This window comes from Morone saxatilis, unplaced genomic scaffold, assembly GCF_004916995.1.
Source record: "Morone saxatilis isolate NCDOM2014 unplaced genomic scaffold, NCSU_SB_2.0 Contig11, whole genome shotgun sequence".
NCBI lineage: Eukaryota > Metazoa > Chordata > Actinopteri > Moronidae > Morone > Morone saxatilis.
The window spans coordinates 5,470,881-5,486,334 of record NW_023339663.1 but is presented as its reverse complement, the minus strand read 5'-3'; the positions used below and the strand labels follow the sequence as shown (position 1 = coordinate 5,486,334).

At 39.9% G+C, this 15,454-nt stretch overlaps 1 protein-coding gene across 1 annotated transcript in view; it reads right to left on the bottom strand.

Moving 5' to 3' along the window:
- Positions 1 to 15,454, bottom strand: part of bbox1 (butyrobetaine (gamma), 2-oxoglutarate dioxygenase (gamma-butyrobetaine hydroxylase) 1) — a 19,943-nt gene extending 4,489 nt beyond the window's left edge. The window contains exons 1-5 of the mRNA XM_035682312.1: positions 15,020 to 15,454; positions 13,821 to 13,935; positions 1,394 to 1,592; positions 444 to 549; positions 48 to 244 (exon numbers count right to left, since the gene is read on the bottom strand). Of these exons, the coding sequence (XP_035538205.1) occupies positions 48 to 244; positions 444 to 549; positions 1,394 to 1,592; positions 13,821 to 13,935; positions 15,020 to 15,424 (1,022 nt within the window). The 5' untranslated portion in view covers positions 15,425 to 15,454. The remainder of the gene's footprint in view (positions 1 to 47; positions 245 to 443; positions 550 to 1,393; positions 1,593 to 13,820; positions 13,936 to 15,019) is intronic.

The following is a 15,454-nucleotide window of genomic DNA, read 5'->3' as shown; positions in this document are numbered from 1 at the left end:
GGGGGGGGGGGGGGGGAATAAAATGATGATCTGACAACTCCACTTACTCGATGATGCATTTCTTGGACTGCAGCATGAAGTCGCAGTAGTCCGTCCCCGTGTCGGTGAAGTCCACGGGGAGCGAGGTGAGTGTCCAGAAGGCCTCTGGGTCTTCTCTCTGCAGTTGCTCGGCCATGTGGAAGCCGTCCACCACCTCGCTCTCCCCTCCTTCCACAGCCTGGTTGATGCAGTGCAGAAACTGCACCTACCCCAGCCAACAACACACACATGCCACACAAATGCTCGTTTTACAACTCTTAATGACATAAAAAAGCCAAATGTCAGCCAAATGCCAGCAGTTGAAACAAACTTATAAAAGCAGCACATAAATTCATAAGTGATACCATATCTGTTAAGTGCAGTTTAATCCTCTCAATAGACCATACAAATCAGGTTTTACTCACTCCAGGTGCAAAGTGTAAAGCAGGGTAGTCTGTATGGAGACTCAGCTTTCCTGATGTGTAGGCTACATTGTTTGCCATGTATTTGTCCTGGACCTGCCATGTGTGCCTGAGGACAAAGATATCATTCATTAATAAACTCCACGTTAATTATTTAACTTTGGCTTTAGAAGATAAGCAGTGACAATTAGGCTGTGTGGAGAAAAGAAAGAGATGAGATGAACTTTGCAGGGATCCCTGAGGGTAAACTGGGCAGCTTCACAGGAATGCGTAGACTGTAGCCTGTGAAGTAGATACTTCATTGAGATGCAGCAAGAGTCGAGCACTAATGAGGTAAAGTTATCTTCCATGTTCTGTTTGCATGCCTCGTTTGGATGCCCGACTCGTAAAACAGTCTAGTTTCTCTGATGGCAGGCCTTCAGCTTTAGTCTGCAGTCTCTACTTCCAGCAGCATGAGCTCATCCGCTGGCAGTGCAAAAGCTTTACGCTCCAAACCTCAGTTCTGACTGAGTGCACCAGGTAATTCCTCTGGCTTAAAAAAGCTGGAACGCTTAAAGGTTGTTTTCCTCGTCTCTGTCCTCAAATAATCGACACTGCAGTAAGTCAAAGTGATGAACGGCTGACACTCTCTAAGCGTTTCCATGGAACCAAAATGAATCAAAGCTACAGATAATTGACTAGTTGACACATTTTCCTAAACATCAACGTTATAAAGTGAGCACTTCTTTCATCAAAATATCTAGCTGCTTTTTTTTTTATTCCCTGGAAAAGGGATGTAAATAAAAAGGTCCTTTGTGTTTGTGTTTTTACTAATAACACTCCCTGGACTGTGCTCCAGCTAAAATATGATCAGTGGAAAATTCAGCAGTTCAAGATTTAGTGTGGAGTTCGATTATTAAACAGCAGCTTGGCTGTGGATGACTACAGCAAGATGGATGAACGTCAGTACTTACCCGTAGAATGTCAGCCTGAGATAGCCAATCCTCTCAGCGAGTCTCGCCACTTGGCCTTGCTCTGCCGGAGCCCCCTTCAGGTAGACGATGCCAATGCGGCGCAAGGCCGAGAGCCAGGCCAGCGCGGCCTTATCGTCGTGGAGGACTTCCTGGTAGTCCGCTGTGGGAATGCGTAGCTTGGAGTCCCAATAATAATGCTCTGAAACGAGAAAGAGGATAAGGTAGAAATATCATTTCATCTTAGCAGAGATTTACTTACAAATCTCTGTATGTCTGTCAAGACATAAGCCGTGTCTGCTTTTCCACCGAACAGCGAGTCTTTGTCCTGTATCTGCTCTGTTAAACAAACAGACAAACAAACAAGGCTGTACAACAAGAACTGGTCTGTAACACAGCAGCGTTATCAGATGTTAAATTCATTTTTTCTTCTTCCTTGTCTCTATGTTAAGTGAGAACCTGCATGTTCTTTTTCTAATGCACATTTACTCCATGCCACATACATCAATCTCAACAACTGGTTTATTGGCAGGATACTGGCAGGTTTTTGCACAGGCATAAAGGATAGCCACAGATGGACACCATTCAGAATCCAGCAACATAAGACTTGTATAATGTATTCACTACAGACACCTGTGTCGACATGATCCCACTGTTTGGTCTAACTGATAGAAATAGGCCAGGGTAGGTGTGCAGCAGGGATTAGCTATAGAGTAAGTCCGTTGCTTCATACTTTCCATCAACTCAGTGTTACTTCTAGGACACGTTTCATTCTGAGAAAAAAAAAAGGGTTCAATAATGTTTGGAAAGTGGAAAGTGTTGTCTGAGTGCACACACACATTGTATAGAGTAAAACACAATATCAATGTGTAGTTGCAATTTTTCAGGCTTAAAAATAAAACTAAACTTTGGATAACCTATACTGGAAGTGGCTAAAAACTATGACAGATTTGTTTGTTTTGTTAAAAAAAGGAAACAATTCATGACTTAATCATTGGTCTCTGTCATCTGAAAACGTTGCAACTTGCCACTGCATGCAATAGACTGCGCACTTAAAGTTAAATAGCTTGCTGAGAAAAATCAGCCTGTCTCTGTCAGACAGACAGAAGTGGAAAAAATCCTCCCACAGCTCTCCACCCAGCTGGCTCGGCTCGTTTTTCCATGCAGCCTCTCTCCAGTGACTTCCACAGAAACAGCTGCTAAGTACATTTGCGGGAGGAGGAGGAGGGTTTAGCTGAGGAGATTGTGTACCTGTCTGATGTTTGTGCCTCCTCCTCGTGTCTCTTTTCAGTACCCACCAACTTCAAAACAACTTTCCAAAAGGCTGCATCACAAACAGATTACAAGGCTAAAGCCTGCAGGAGATGGACACAGAGCAGGGCGAGCGTGCTGAACTTCATGCATAATTTATCGTCCTCTAAAGTGTCTAAAAAACATTAAAAGACAATGTGACTGTTCACTCTGAAGGCCATAAACATTTACAGTTGCAACAGACAGACCTTTACTGGTGATGAGGAATTTCAGGGCCTCGATTTTAAAAGGCGGTGAGGCACGAAGCACACAGAGATGCAACATCTGTCAGAACCACTGATCATCATGACTTGCAGACCTCCCTCCAGGCTGTTGTCACAAATAATCAGCTTCTGGCCGCACAGTTCAAAGGGTCAGGAACCCCCTGCTTGTTAAAACTTGTCAAGAGGGCGGAGGGAAACAAAGGCAGAGAATGAGAAATTGGGGCAAAGGTCAAGCCTGAATGTTACAACTACTCTTGTGAAACTGGACCTTGTGAAACACCTGTCTTGTACAGGCACGGCCGTGTTTCAGCGCCACAGTTTAGGGTGTCACCCGTGACAAAGAGGCTACTGCGTTGGTCGCAGTGTGCATATACATCAGCTGTGCAGTCCTGGCTGCAGTTCAGCTCGGAGCTCATTTTGAACCCTTACCACGCTCGCTGCTGTCGAGTGAGTTCACGCTGGAGCGGCCGGGTCGAACAAAAGATGAGAACTTTGCATGAATATCTGCTTTCTAATCATGTAATCAGCTCCTCCCGTGCTTTGTTTTTAACTGGGAAGGCTAATCACAATTCTTGGATGTGAGGGATCACAAGGTTCTTTTTTTAGTCTCGTCAGCTCACATTGGCTGCAGATTAAAGAACAAATTATGGCTTTTTCACATGAACTGCTGTAGATACAAATCCAGTCAAATTTAAAGCACATAGAACAGTTATTCAACCCCGTATTTATACCCCATTTATTACAGAAGGAAGTATTCTACTCCACTTCAAACAGCTACAGACTTCAGTGTTAGGTCTTGTTGGACTATAGTTTTGTGGTCCATTGCGATCTCTGGTCTTGTTCTGCTTCTGTCATGGTTTTCAATAGGTTTGCTTTCATTTATGCTGCATCATCTTAAATGTTGTGTCTTAAAATCTGCTTGTTAATGCATTAGCATCCAGTTATTGTAATACATTAACAGTAAACACTTTCTGATAATAAGAACTTTTACTTTTGACACTTCAACACGATACTGATGATACTTCTTTACTTTTAGTGTCCGTGTATAATCCTTATTTTCTATCATAATGTATCAAATGATTTATGAAAGGCATCTGCAGCTCCTCAGCTTTACGTAGCAAGTTTCAGTTCACTGTAGCTGTCTGACCCACAACTTCACTGCTTCGGTTCACTCACCATGCTCTCAGCTACATTTCTGCTGGCAGCAGGCAGCTCTTTCCAGCAAACAAGCTCTAAGAAGCCACTGTATGCAACCTGCTCAACACCAAAATGGTGAACACAGTGGAGTATTTAGCAGCTAAAGAACCAGACATTTTTCTCAGGAGGCAGTAGAGACCAAAAACAAAGCTAAAAGAGAGTGAATGTTAGACTTACATTCACCAAGTGGCCAGAAAAATGAATGATACTGTTCATCTGTAACTGCTGGGTGTGTAAAAAAGCAGTTGTTTGCTTTTAAGTTTGTTAAAAGGTAATGATATGTCAGTGTTGTGTTTACAGCTTGTTTCCCCTGCCCACAAGGGGGCAAAAAAAAAAAAAAAAAAAGAAGAAAATCTGTAATTGGAGTTTGCTCATTTGTGTAAAATCACTGCAGATTTCACAGGAAAGACTGTGCTGGCATGTGCTTGAAGGGACCCCTCTGACACTCTGACAAGATAGTATGTGTGCATAATCCCCTCTCCTGTTCCCCCCTTGGTTGTGGTCTGCTACAGTGGCTTTTCCAGATGAGGAAACCTGAAGCCGAGGCTCCTGTGGCTGTCAGGCAGCTCATGGCAGTTTGGCTTTCCCCTCACTGTGCTCTGTTTAAGCTCAGAGGGCTGCGCCGCTCTCCTCTGCAGCTGGGAGCGCCTTCAAAGCTCCGTTTGAATCACTGCAGTTATCCAGAGAGAGCTTTTGTTTTGACTTGGTTAAGTTTTATCACAGAGTTCGGATCAGCTCACTTGAATGGGCCGTCTGTGAAATGCACAGTGGAGGGCTCAGAGCCAGATGGGCAAACAACCTTTTTTTTTTTTTATAGAAAGAATAAGATTCATAAATTAGCTTCAAGCTGTTGTTGGTACTAAAGCACATTTTAGAGATTTTACTGAAATAAAGTAGAATAAGATTTCATTATTTCGGCTGCAATTTGACCCCCAAATATCCCATTTATTTGATTTTAGGGACGTGTCAGTATCAATAAAGCTTATGGTGGAATGATACTATGTACATTTACTTATGTAATACTAATACTATGTACTTAAGTATTTATTAGTACTTTTACTTTGGATACTACTACATTTTGCTCATAACATTTATGTACATTTTTCTTAAGTGACAATTTAACCGCAGGCATTTTACCTGTAACAGTATTTTTGTATTGCAATATTGCTACCTTTAAGTAAAAGATCTGATCTTCCTCTACCACTGAATAAAGCATCTTTTGACTGACTCTCATTAATTGCAGTAAGTTATAAATCATTAACATTGTTCCATCTCTGCTAAAACATGTGTAAGTGAATTCAAAACAGCTCCTTTTCAAACCAGCTTGTAATCAGCAAGTACAAATTCTGCTAAATTATTCATGTTCTTGAGAAGACATAGCACCCATTACATTACCATACTGCCAACATGTTGTGCATTCATTGGTTATTATTAAATTAACATGACAACTTAGAGCGGCTAATTTGTTATTTGTCTTATTTATACCTATATTAAGAAATGTAAAATGTTTTTTTCTTTGAAAGCCAAAGCTGCATTTGCAACAAATGTTTACTTTTTTGTTTCTTCTGAAAGGTTTGACAACATGGTAAAGTAACTAAAGAAGTTGGCAAAGCTTCACTTGTAAAGAAGAAAATGTCTTACCAGACCCATCAGTCCAGACATTTGAAGAATAAAAACAAACTGTTTTCCTAGTTATATTCCACTCAACAATTAGCATACATGTTTGTGTTTTCACAGTGTACTTAATGTGTGTCAGTGGAGCTGAAAGAAACTCACCCCACCCTCCACCAATTCAACAAACACACCTTTATCTATGAAACATGCCTGGAAGACAGAGCAGCCAACCTTTGCATTCCCAGTTTGGAGGAGACAGAGTGAGCAGTGTTTTCTCACTGGAGAGCTGCAGGCCCTCCACACACTAATCCAAACTCAACTCTTTCTATCAGCAAGTTCAGGTTCCCAATATTCTACTGAGCCTTACAGTATTTTGTCAAATTATGTCCTTTTTGCCAACTTCTACTCAATGCTTTTAGTATTATTTAAAGTGCCAAGCGGGAGGTCTGGCTTGCCAGAGAAATGAAAAATCCAATCATTATAATCACAGAGCTTTCCGTGCAGTCTGATGTAAAGGTGTTGAAATTTCAATAAGAGATGACAAAGAAAAGGGATTTAACCCAAATATAGTTGATCCGTGAAGGAATTACAGGAATACACCGTGAAAAATAAACTGTGTGTGGGTGGAAAACAGTGAAATTTGTTAAAAAGAAGCCCAACGTCTGATAAAAACTAATTTTGACAAATGAATACACTCAAGTATATAGTTTAGATTGCTCAAATTCCTCTTAGGTTGATAACACAGCACGTACACGTGTATGTAAGCACGTGTTTGAGAAATCAGGTCTGCTGAAGCTGTAAATTGCTTGTGAGTGACGGTCAGGTTTGGAAAAAAAGTTTTTCCATGGATGGTCCTCCGCAGCTATGTTTCCAGGAGCCTTTCTGTCAACTGACGAGTGATGACATAGCAGGCTAAATTCAGACCAGATGGCAAAGGGGAAACACCAGCCAGACAGGGAAATGACAAATCAGCTGCTACTTGGCTGAATTATAGAATCAGTCAGTAGACTTAATGGAGAAAAGTCCAAACTCAGCTGAGTCTGTTTAGAAGAGCCTCGGACCAATTGGTCAGGGAGTTTACGACAACTGTCCAATCCAAATGAAACACTAATTGACATATGCTGAGGATATTAAAAACTGGGAAATGAAACCAAAGAATCCCAAATGCCACACGACATACCGCAAACTACTGCCATGGGACCTGCAAAGAAAACCATTACCTCTGTAGCACTTATATCTATGCGGGTGTGTGAAGATCAATGTGATTTTCAAATGACTGACAAATGTATAGACCAGTGCAAATGTAAGCAGTAAAATAATGTAAGACTACTATGAAGTGAAATGCAAAACTTAATATGTAAAAAAGTAAAAAATAAAGATTTAAGTGCAAGAATAAATGTATAAAAATGTTTAAAGACATCGTAAAACTTAAAAAGTCGGGCTACATTTTTTTTTGTTTCAAGTGTTATGTGTATTTTCAAAGATTTCAGCTCCCCTTAAGTCCTAGGATAAACTGTTCTAAATAACTGCAGACACCAGAGTCTGCATAGACAGATGTGTCTGCACATGTGCAAACTGCTTGTGGTCATACATTTCCGTCAGCACATGGACATCCAGAAAGAATAAGCAAAGATCCTCGTTAATATGGGCAGATGACAAAATATACACATCACTGACCTTCATGGCTACGTGAATGTGGAAATTATAATATAAGCTTTGCGGTGTGGAGCATAAAGGCTAAAAGCTGCTGCATAGAACGTCCCTTTCTGTATTTCCAAACAAGTAAAAGGATTGTTCACAAGTACTATTCTCCATAGATTTTTAGTAAACTCAACAAGAGTTCAGGCCTGAAAAGCGGGTGCAATGTTTCCTGTTCTTCTGGTCCTTGTCAGAGAGCCAAGGTCTGGATCAACTTTAAATGACTTATGATGTTTTTGTGCATCATAGAAGAATTTAAGATAAAAGAATTACACTTGTCAAGCCTGCTAAAAATATTCTGTCTGTATAGGTATCTGAATGTATTAAGAAGTACCACTGTCTAATATAAAGTACATGCATATATGGCCTTTGTCAGACTTTTGACAGCTTCACAAAGATTTCCATATTGCAACGATTGATTAAGACCAGTTAGTTGAGGTAAAGACATGGTGAAGTGCCAGGGATTTTTTGACAGACAATCTACAGCTCAAGGTTAGACATTTTTCACATTTTTGGCTGTGACTTGTAACTAGGGACATTTTTTTGGCAGGCCAGAGGAGGATATAACAGGGACAGCTGTTACAGTGAGAGAAATCTCATTGCACCTTTAGTGTCACCATTGTTTTTTGTCAATCACACTCTTGAGAAATGTTCTTACAATAAATTTCTCAAATTTGGTCCAGCATACTACTTTCGATGTTTCCTAAGCCTAGTCATTTATATATAAAATAGCTTTATGCTGTGAGCTTTTATTTAGCATATGTCTGCACACATATATTCTAGTGTGCTATGGTAAAAATCGTTGTACTAAACTACACTGTAGGGAAGTGGTTTTCAATAGTGTTGGTGTCAAGGACCCCCCAAACTGATACACATGTGGCCACAGGCCCATATTTAATAAGATGTAGTCCCAGGGATTTAGTTATTCCAAAACTTTCCAATCTGTAGATTGGCAAATTAAAAACTAAGACTGTGAAACTTGTAATAGAATAGCCATTCTTAAACATTGTCTCATTGGGCTAACTTCTAGTCAATTAAATAATAGTTAAATTAAAATTAATTGTCAAATTCCTGTGTCCAAGGTCAAAACTTTCTAGAATAAAAGTTTCAACACACTCATTTAAACACATGCAGTGCAGTACTGATCAATGCAAGTGTTGAAGCACCAAACACAAGGCCAGACTAAATTAAGAAAAGAGAAACCCTACATTTAATTAGGTGCAAAACAGGATAAGAATGATGAAGTGTATGAAGACATATGCATCAGTTTAATCAGAAACACGTAGCTCAAAATGTTATTTTTAAACATGTGTAGGTGGTAATTCTCACTCTGATAAAACCACAACAAACTTGGAGCAGAAAGAAGGGTGGCTGGCCGAAGAAGCCCAGGCAGCGGTACTTAATTTTAGTAACTCTTAGTACAAGTTGATGCACTTATTTTGAGTGATAGCAGCAAATGACGTTCCATTATTGCCTTGTTGAGGGCGAGCAATTCAAACAGTCTGCTGAATTAGAGAATGGTTGTAAAGGCATCTCTGAAAGAAGACAGACTCCTTTACAAACTACCCATGCAAGCTGGTGGATAAATATTTAAGAAAAGGCTGTAAGCTATGCGTTTAGGCATACTTTTACATTTCTAAAAATCCATTTAACCTGTTTTACATCCATCTTTTAAGTACTAGTGACATGAAATTAGTCGTGATTCCCACCCCGGCTAAATAAACATGACAAGCGCAAAATGGAAGGCCTGAGATGATGACATGGTTCAAATATTAAAAGCATCTGGCAGCCGTTTTGAGTAAATCACTGACAGATTTATCAGTGGAAGGAAGAGTTAGTGCAGATAAGGCTGTGAGTGACGTAAGCTTTTGGTGTTCCCAAGAGCAATTTAACATCATCACTCTCTTCCGAGTGACGCAAAAGGTTGCCAGCAAGCCAGCAAGCCAGCATGCCAGCAAGAAAATGGCACGTGTCAATTGCAAAGGTCCTAAAGGTCTATGAATGAGATGTAGTACTTGTGTTGACAATTATACAGATGAAGGTGCTTGATAAAAACAAATAAATCTAGTATAATATAATATATTTGACTAAAAATGTCAGCTACTCAGTGGCCCACAAAGGAGTTTGTCCAAAGAAATACAAACCAAATCGGTAACAAGCGTGTAACAAAAGTTATAAAATTCACAACCCGACCATGAAACACAGTCCAAAACTAAAACAGCGTCCAAACAGTAACAACTTTATATTGGAATATTAGAGATTTAGTAAGAAAATGTTCCAAGAACTCCTCCGTCTACAACACCAGGCAGTTTAAATTCCTGGTTGCACATGCCTACAGGCTCAGGGATTTGTTCGTTCCCAGGAAAGGAAATACTGACAACAGTGAGCTTGTGTTTGGTAAGAACATGCAGATCTTTTCTTGACCCTCACTCTAAATCAGTTTTCCATATGGCGGAGGCAGTAGGGGGTCTGAACGAGGCTCCCATTTATCCAGACGTCAGCCTTTCAGAAGATCCACTGCCTTACGCTGGTTCGGATGCAGACGTATTGTGGCTCGGTTCAGCTTTGCCTGGAGTAGATGTGCTAGGTCTGACAATAAACTAGAGATGTGGATAAATCATGTGCTTCCAATATGCTACAATAGACATGTAAAAAATAATGGCCTACCTGAAGAACTGACGGAACAGTGAAGATGGATGGAGCGTCATTTAAAGGTCCAGTGTGTAACATATATGAAGATCTATTAGCAGAAATTGAATATAATATTCATAGGAAGGTTTTCATTAGCGTATAATCACCTGACAAATTGTGTATTCTACTGAGTCTGCCACGTTAAACTGCCAACACTGGCTCTAAAACAGCGTTTTTCACTGGATCCTACACACTGGTCCTTTAAAAGCAAAATTTACTGCCTGAGAATGATGTAAAATGGGAATTTGGTCACTAATCAACCGGAATCCTAAAGTTTAACATTTGCCTGCACCATCAGAAACTATACAAATTGTGCACTGTACATGTGCTGGACTGCCAGTTACTTGGCTATGATTATCTTTAATCTGTATTTTATTTTATACATTTTATTTATAGTTCCCATAGTAATCAAATATTTTTGCACTTTTTAATCACCTTACATGTGCAATAGCAACACTTTAAGTCACCTTAGATTTACACTACTTCCATTAGTACATACTCTATTAAACTGACATATCACTTCACTGCTGTGTGTTCTTATTCTTCTACTCCTGTCTTTATCTGCTTTTGTAGATGCCATGTATTAGCTACTGGATGCCTACATTTCTATCTATCTGAACATGTTCTTGTTGATTCATATATTTGTGGCTGCAGATTGAAAAGTTTTCTTCATAATGTTGTGCCCTTGTAGTACAAGTTCCATGTCTTACTCCAATAATAGCTGCTGCTGAACTACATACTGCGGTTTGAGTTGCACGACTCCATAGAAACGGTAAAAGCAGAAGACAAAAACATTACTTCAGACATAAAAGCAGGAGGTATAGTACAGGCTGAATAATATTCCCAGAGCTCCAATTTTCATATTGACCTCACAGTGTCCTGTGTGCGCTTAACTTTCACTATTGAGAACACTTTAACAGGCATACTCGGGCCTGTAAAATCTAGGTGCACTGCATGAAAAAGGAAACAGAAATTCAAACTGTGGACTACGCTTCAGAGAGTTAACGTCATGAAGGAGTGAGGACTGAGATTGTAAGTAAAATCCTCGGAGGTGAACACTGTTCATCATCCATCTTTTGAGCCTGTAGACCTTCCAGTATTTTTCGGTGCAAGGAATTTCAGGCTGGCGCTCATGAGGAAATAATTAAACCCAGAGTGTGTGTATGTGTGCACGTCATCCTGTATTGTGTTTTGGTGTATGAGCTTAGCAGTGTCTTCCAGGAGTGCTCCGAGCTCTGCACTGAGAAAGGCTGAAAAGAACCTATGCTACAATATAACTGTCTGTCTGTGAGTTGCTATGAGGGGGATCTGTTTACACTTCAACATGAATGAAGTCCTGCAACACACACACACACACACACATACATCACCTTAATCAGTCTGGAACAGAGCAGGAGCCGCTCAGCCCTGTGGGTCCTTCAGGACCACGTGTGTGTACACAAACCGACTGCAGTCCATCCCCCGCTCCACTGATATGCTGCTACCTTGTTCCAGACAGCTAAACTTTCTCCTCTGCTGTCTGGCAGACTGTAAAGCGTATTGGGCCATTGTAAATGTACTGTAAAATGACTTCTCTTTCCAGACTTTAGAAAAACCTCCTTCCTTAACAACCTTGTTATGTTACTGAGTAAAAAAAGTGTGGAAAGAAGAGTTTAAATCAGGGGTATCTTTTTCCTCAGGAAATGGTAGCAGAGAAAGTCCACTCATTTTTAATTATAGCAGCTAAACACACACATACACACATCAGAGATCTGCTGCTTAATTAGATAATACATAATGCGAACAAGAACATTGTTCACAACCACTCAATTCCCACTGTTGCCACATGCCAAGTGCTATCCTATTAAACATCAATTCTAAATATTAGCTGTTGAACACACCTAATTAAGACAATTTTGATGTTCTTCATTATAAGCAAAGCTTACCGTTGTCAGACATTTTTAAAGCTAAATATAATAAAACAAGAAAAGTTATGATTCCAAAAAACTCTGAAGTGCACGAAAAAAAACAAAAAAACTTCAGAACGAAGTCACAAACTACTTTCGGAGTAACCTTGATATACTCTTTCATTAACCAGCAATAAGGATTAGAGAGCAAAGAATTGCTGTCTGAAAACTTAAAAGTGATGTAATTGAACACTGAAAATTCTGTGTTTCTCTGTAATACTGCTAATGCAGAAACTCTTGCACATTAATTTTTATTTTGACTTAAATACAGGGAAGTACATAATTACACACTTTCCAATGTGGTTGCAGAGGAAGGAAAATATGAAAATTAGATCCACTTGCATTTAGCAATAAATTACAGTGAATGTGGGACCGTATTGATGTTTTTAATAACAAGTCAAAATCGATGACATTGACCATCACTGATATTCAAATTGGACTGGATATGAGATATGAGGAGGATATACTTTTAATGTTAATGATGTGTATAAAATGTGAAATATTAAGGTTCATAATGGCGCACAGTATAGAAATTGTCATCCATGACGAGCTTCATGGGCCTGCTGGTTTGTTATTGATGTACAAACAGGTAACGCTTGCTGCTTGGCAAGCGGACAAATTGCTGTTCTCAGACTGAGCTTTGAAAATGCAATAATTCATGACAGTGTTTTGTTCATCCTGTTAATTCTAAGACAGCTGTGTTTTGATTTATTGCCTCCTTTAAAAATATCTCTCTGACCATTACCATCAACCACAAGGTAATCCATTTGAGAGTAATCATCAGTTTCAGACCAGTGCAGCCCAATAAAGTACAGGCCTTTTTTAACAGTAGTTTGTATGCATTATGTGTATTTTTTTTTATCTTTCAGTACTACACCACAGACTTCATGTGTGCATACACATAAAAAATACAGAGAACAAAGGAGTACTGGAGGACACTGATTAATTCATAGCCATTAATTGTGCAAATAGACTAATGTTTTGACACTACTGCATCTTCAAAGTCAATTCTGACTCTGATGAAGACACAGTAGTGTCGAAACGTTAGTCTGTTTGCACAATTAAAGGCTATGAATTAATCAGTGTGCTCCAGTACTCCTTTGTTCTCTGCATGTTTGCTGTCCTCGAACTGAGAAGCACCAGATTCAGTTGCAGTATGTAGGGAGAACCCTGTTTTTTACATAATAAATACATTTGGGAGGAGAAGAGCACATTCAAGTTTTCAAATGCTTTACAAATGTAACTGAAAATTATGCATAAAAAGCCCCCGATACACATTAAGCATACACTCAGTAGCTATAACAAGTGCAATGTACTACAACTTTTTGGTGAAAGTCAGATCCTTGTTAACATTTTAGTAGTTTTTGGTGCTGTTGAACTGTACTGCATTAAATGGACTGGTATTTCTGTTATTTCAGGTACCCTTATTGATAAAAATTGTTTAATGATAATATTTAAAGGTTTAATTATATAACATTAAAAGGTTTATTAATAATAATAATAATAATAACTACTAACACCTTAAACTTGTGAGTATGACACAATACAATATTACCACAAACTACATACTCCAAAATAATCAAGTAACAGGTGTACCTAATAAACTGACAGCTAAGTATATTTCTATAGGAGGACAAATTCCTCTAGAGCACTTACAGCAGCTGTGCCTACAGAGATAATGTGGTCCCCTATACCAATTCATCACATGAAATTCTACAGTACAGACATACACTATAAACATTTTTAAGTAAACTATAAAAGATGACTCACCATTGAGGAAAAGCTCTTCTTGCATTGCTTGTCTGGCAGCAGGAGAGAAACAGCGCTTCTTCAGCCACTCTGCGTCAAACACACTGGAGTGCTGGTCGGGCCACACAATGGACACCTGTGGAGAAACAAAAAGCTTACTGATTGTTCCATGTTTCCACTTCTTCTTCTTCCTTGTGATAATCCATCAACTGAAAGTGTACTGTCGGTCTTTCAATTAAACAGTAAATGACTTTACTGACTGGCTCTTTTGCTTGAACAAACTGAAAGAGAAATGCTTTAAAAAGCACAAACTGGTCTTGAGTGTTTCCCATGTTTACCACCTGCTTTTTTAATACTTCTGGGGGCTTTTGGCCAATGTGTCATCCAGGCTCCTACAGCCAGAGGCAAGCATGAAACCATTGTTGTGTTATCCCAAACACATGTTGACTGTAATAGGCTACTCAGTAAATCTTGGAACAGGAAACAATACAGGAAACTTGGTGCCTTTTTGTCAACAAAACCAAAGAGCACACAGTAGCTTGGCAGCACTGTCACATGAAAGCAACCTGTTTATATCTGCGTCCCATTCCAGGGGCAGAATCCTCTGAAGGACACAGCTCACAAAGGCAGTTCCCTTGGGAGGACTGAAAGGTCAGGCTGAATGTGTGCTGCCAAAATTAGATTGTCTTACCTAACAGAACAGATTATCATCAGGGTTATCGCCCTCAAACAGTCAGCAAAGCGTCACGATACCGTACAGTATGAGTTATGTTGTTTAACTTTGACACACAATGATAAACAAAACAGAGTGTGATGCAGAGTATCGTCAAAACATTCTAGGAGAGAAAAGCATGTGCAAGTGTATTATATTCATCTTGTAACAATAAAGATCAGAAAGGTAGAGAAATAGAGCAATGTGATACAGTGTTTTAGAGGTTTACGGGTTTTAGTTTTTACAAGATTAAGCTTTAGAAACTTAATGCACCCCAAAATGTCCATTATTACCATCCAGTGGAGTTGTAAAACTGTGGAAGCACAACTACTGTACTTAAAGGAAGTTAATGTTGAACCAGGATATAGGCTCTGTAAAAATTTATTGGACATTTTTACACCCAGTTTGGATAATAATTTAAACATTTTTTTTTCTCTTAATATATATAACATTCTTACTCACTGTGTGAACCCTAAAAACCACAAATGAGATAACGGCAGCAGTCTACCTTGTTGTCATTGGTGACCTCCACAACATCGACTCCTGTGTGGATATCAAGATCGGACATCAGTAGCTTCCGGGCCTGAGCCGACTCCAGGGTACACAGTGGACACTGGCAGTTGTCCCTCAGCCAGGTGAACGGGTACAGACTGTGTCCTCCATCCTCCCACTCCACCTCCATCAGCCGGTCCTCATCCAGAGCCCGGACGTGCCTCACTGAGTGGCAAGCCACAGAGACGGAAGCTGACCCCAGCGTGTGCTGCCCACGAAGCTGCACCGATGTCAGAGAAGAGGGTAGTGGACCTGCAGCCTGTCCTGGTCTACGGCAAGCCCTCAGAGCTCGGCCCACCACGGCAGAGGTGCTCCTCCGCAGGGCAGGCAGGGCGAAACGTGAAAGTGTACTCATCCACATGTCTCTAGATCAGCAAGGGCCACCAACTCT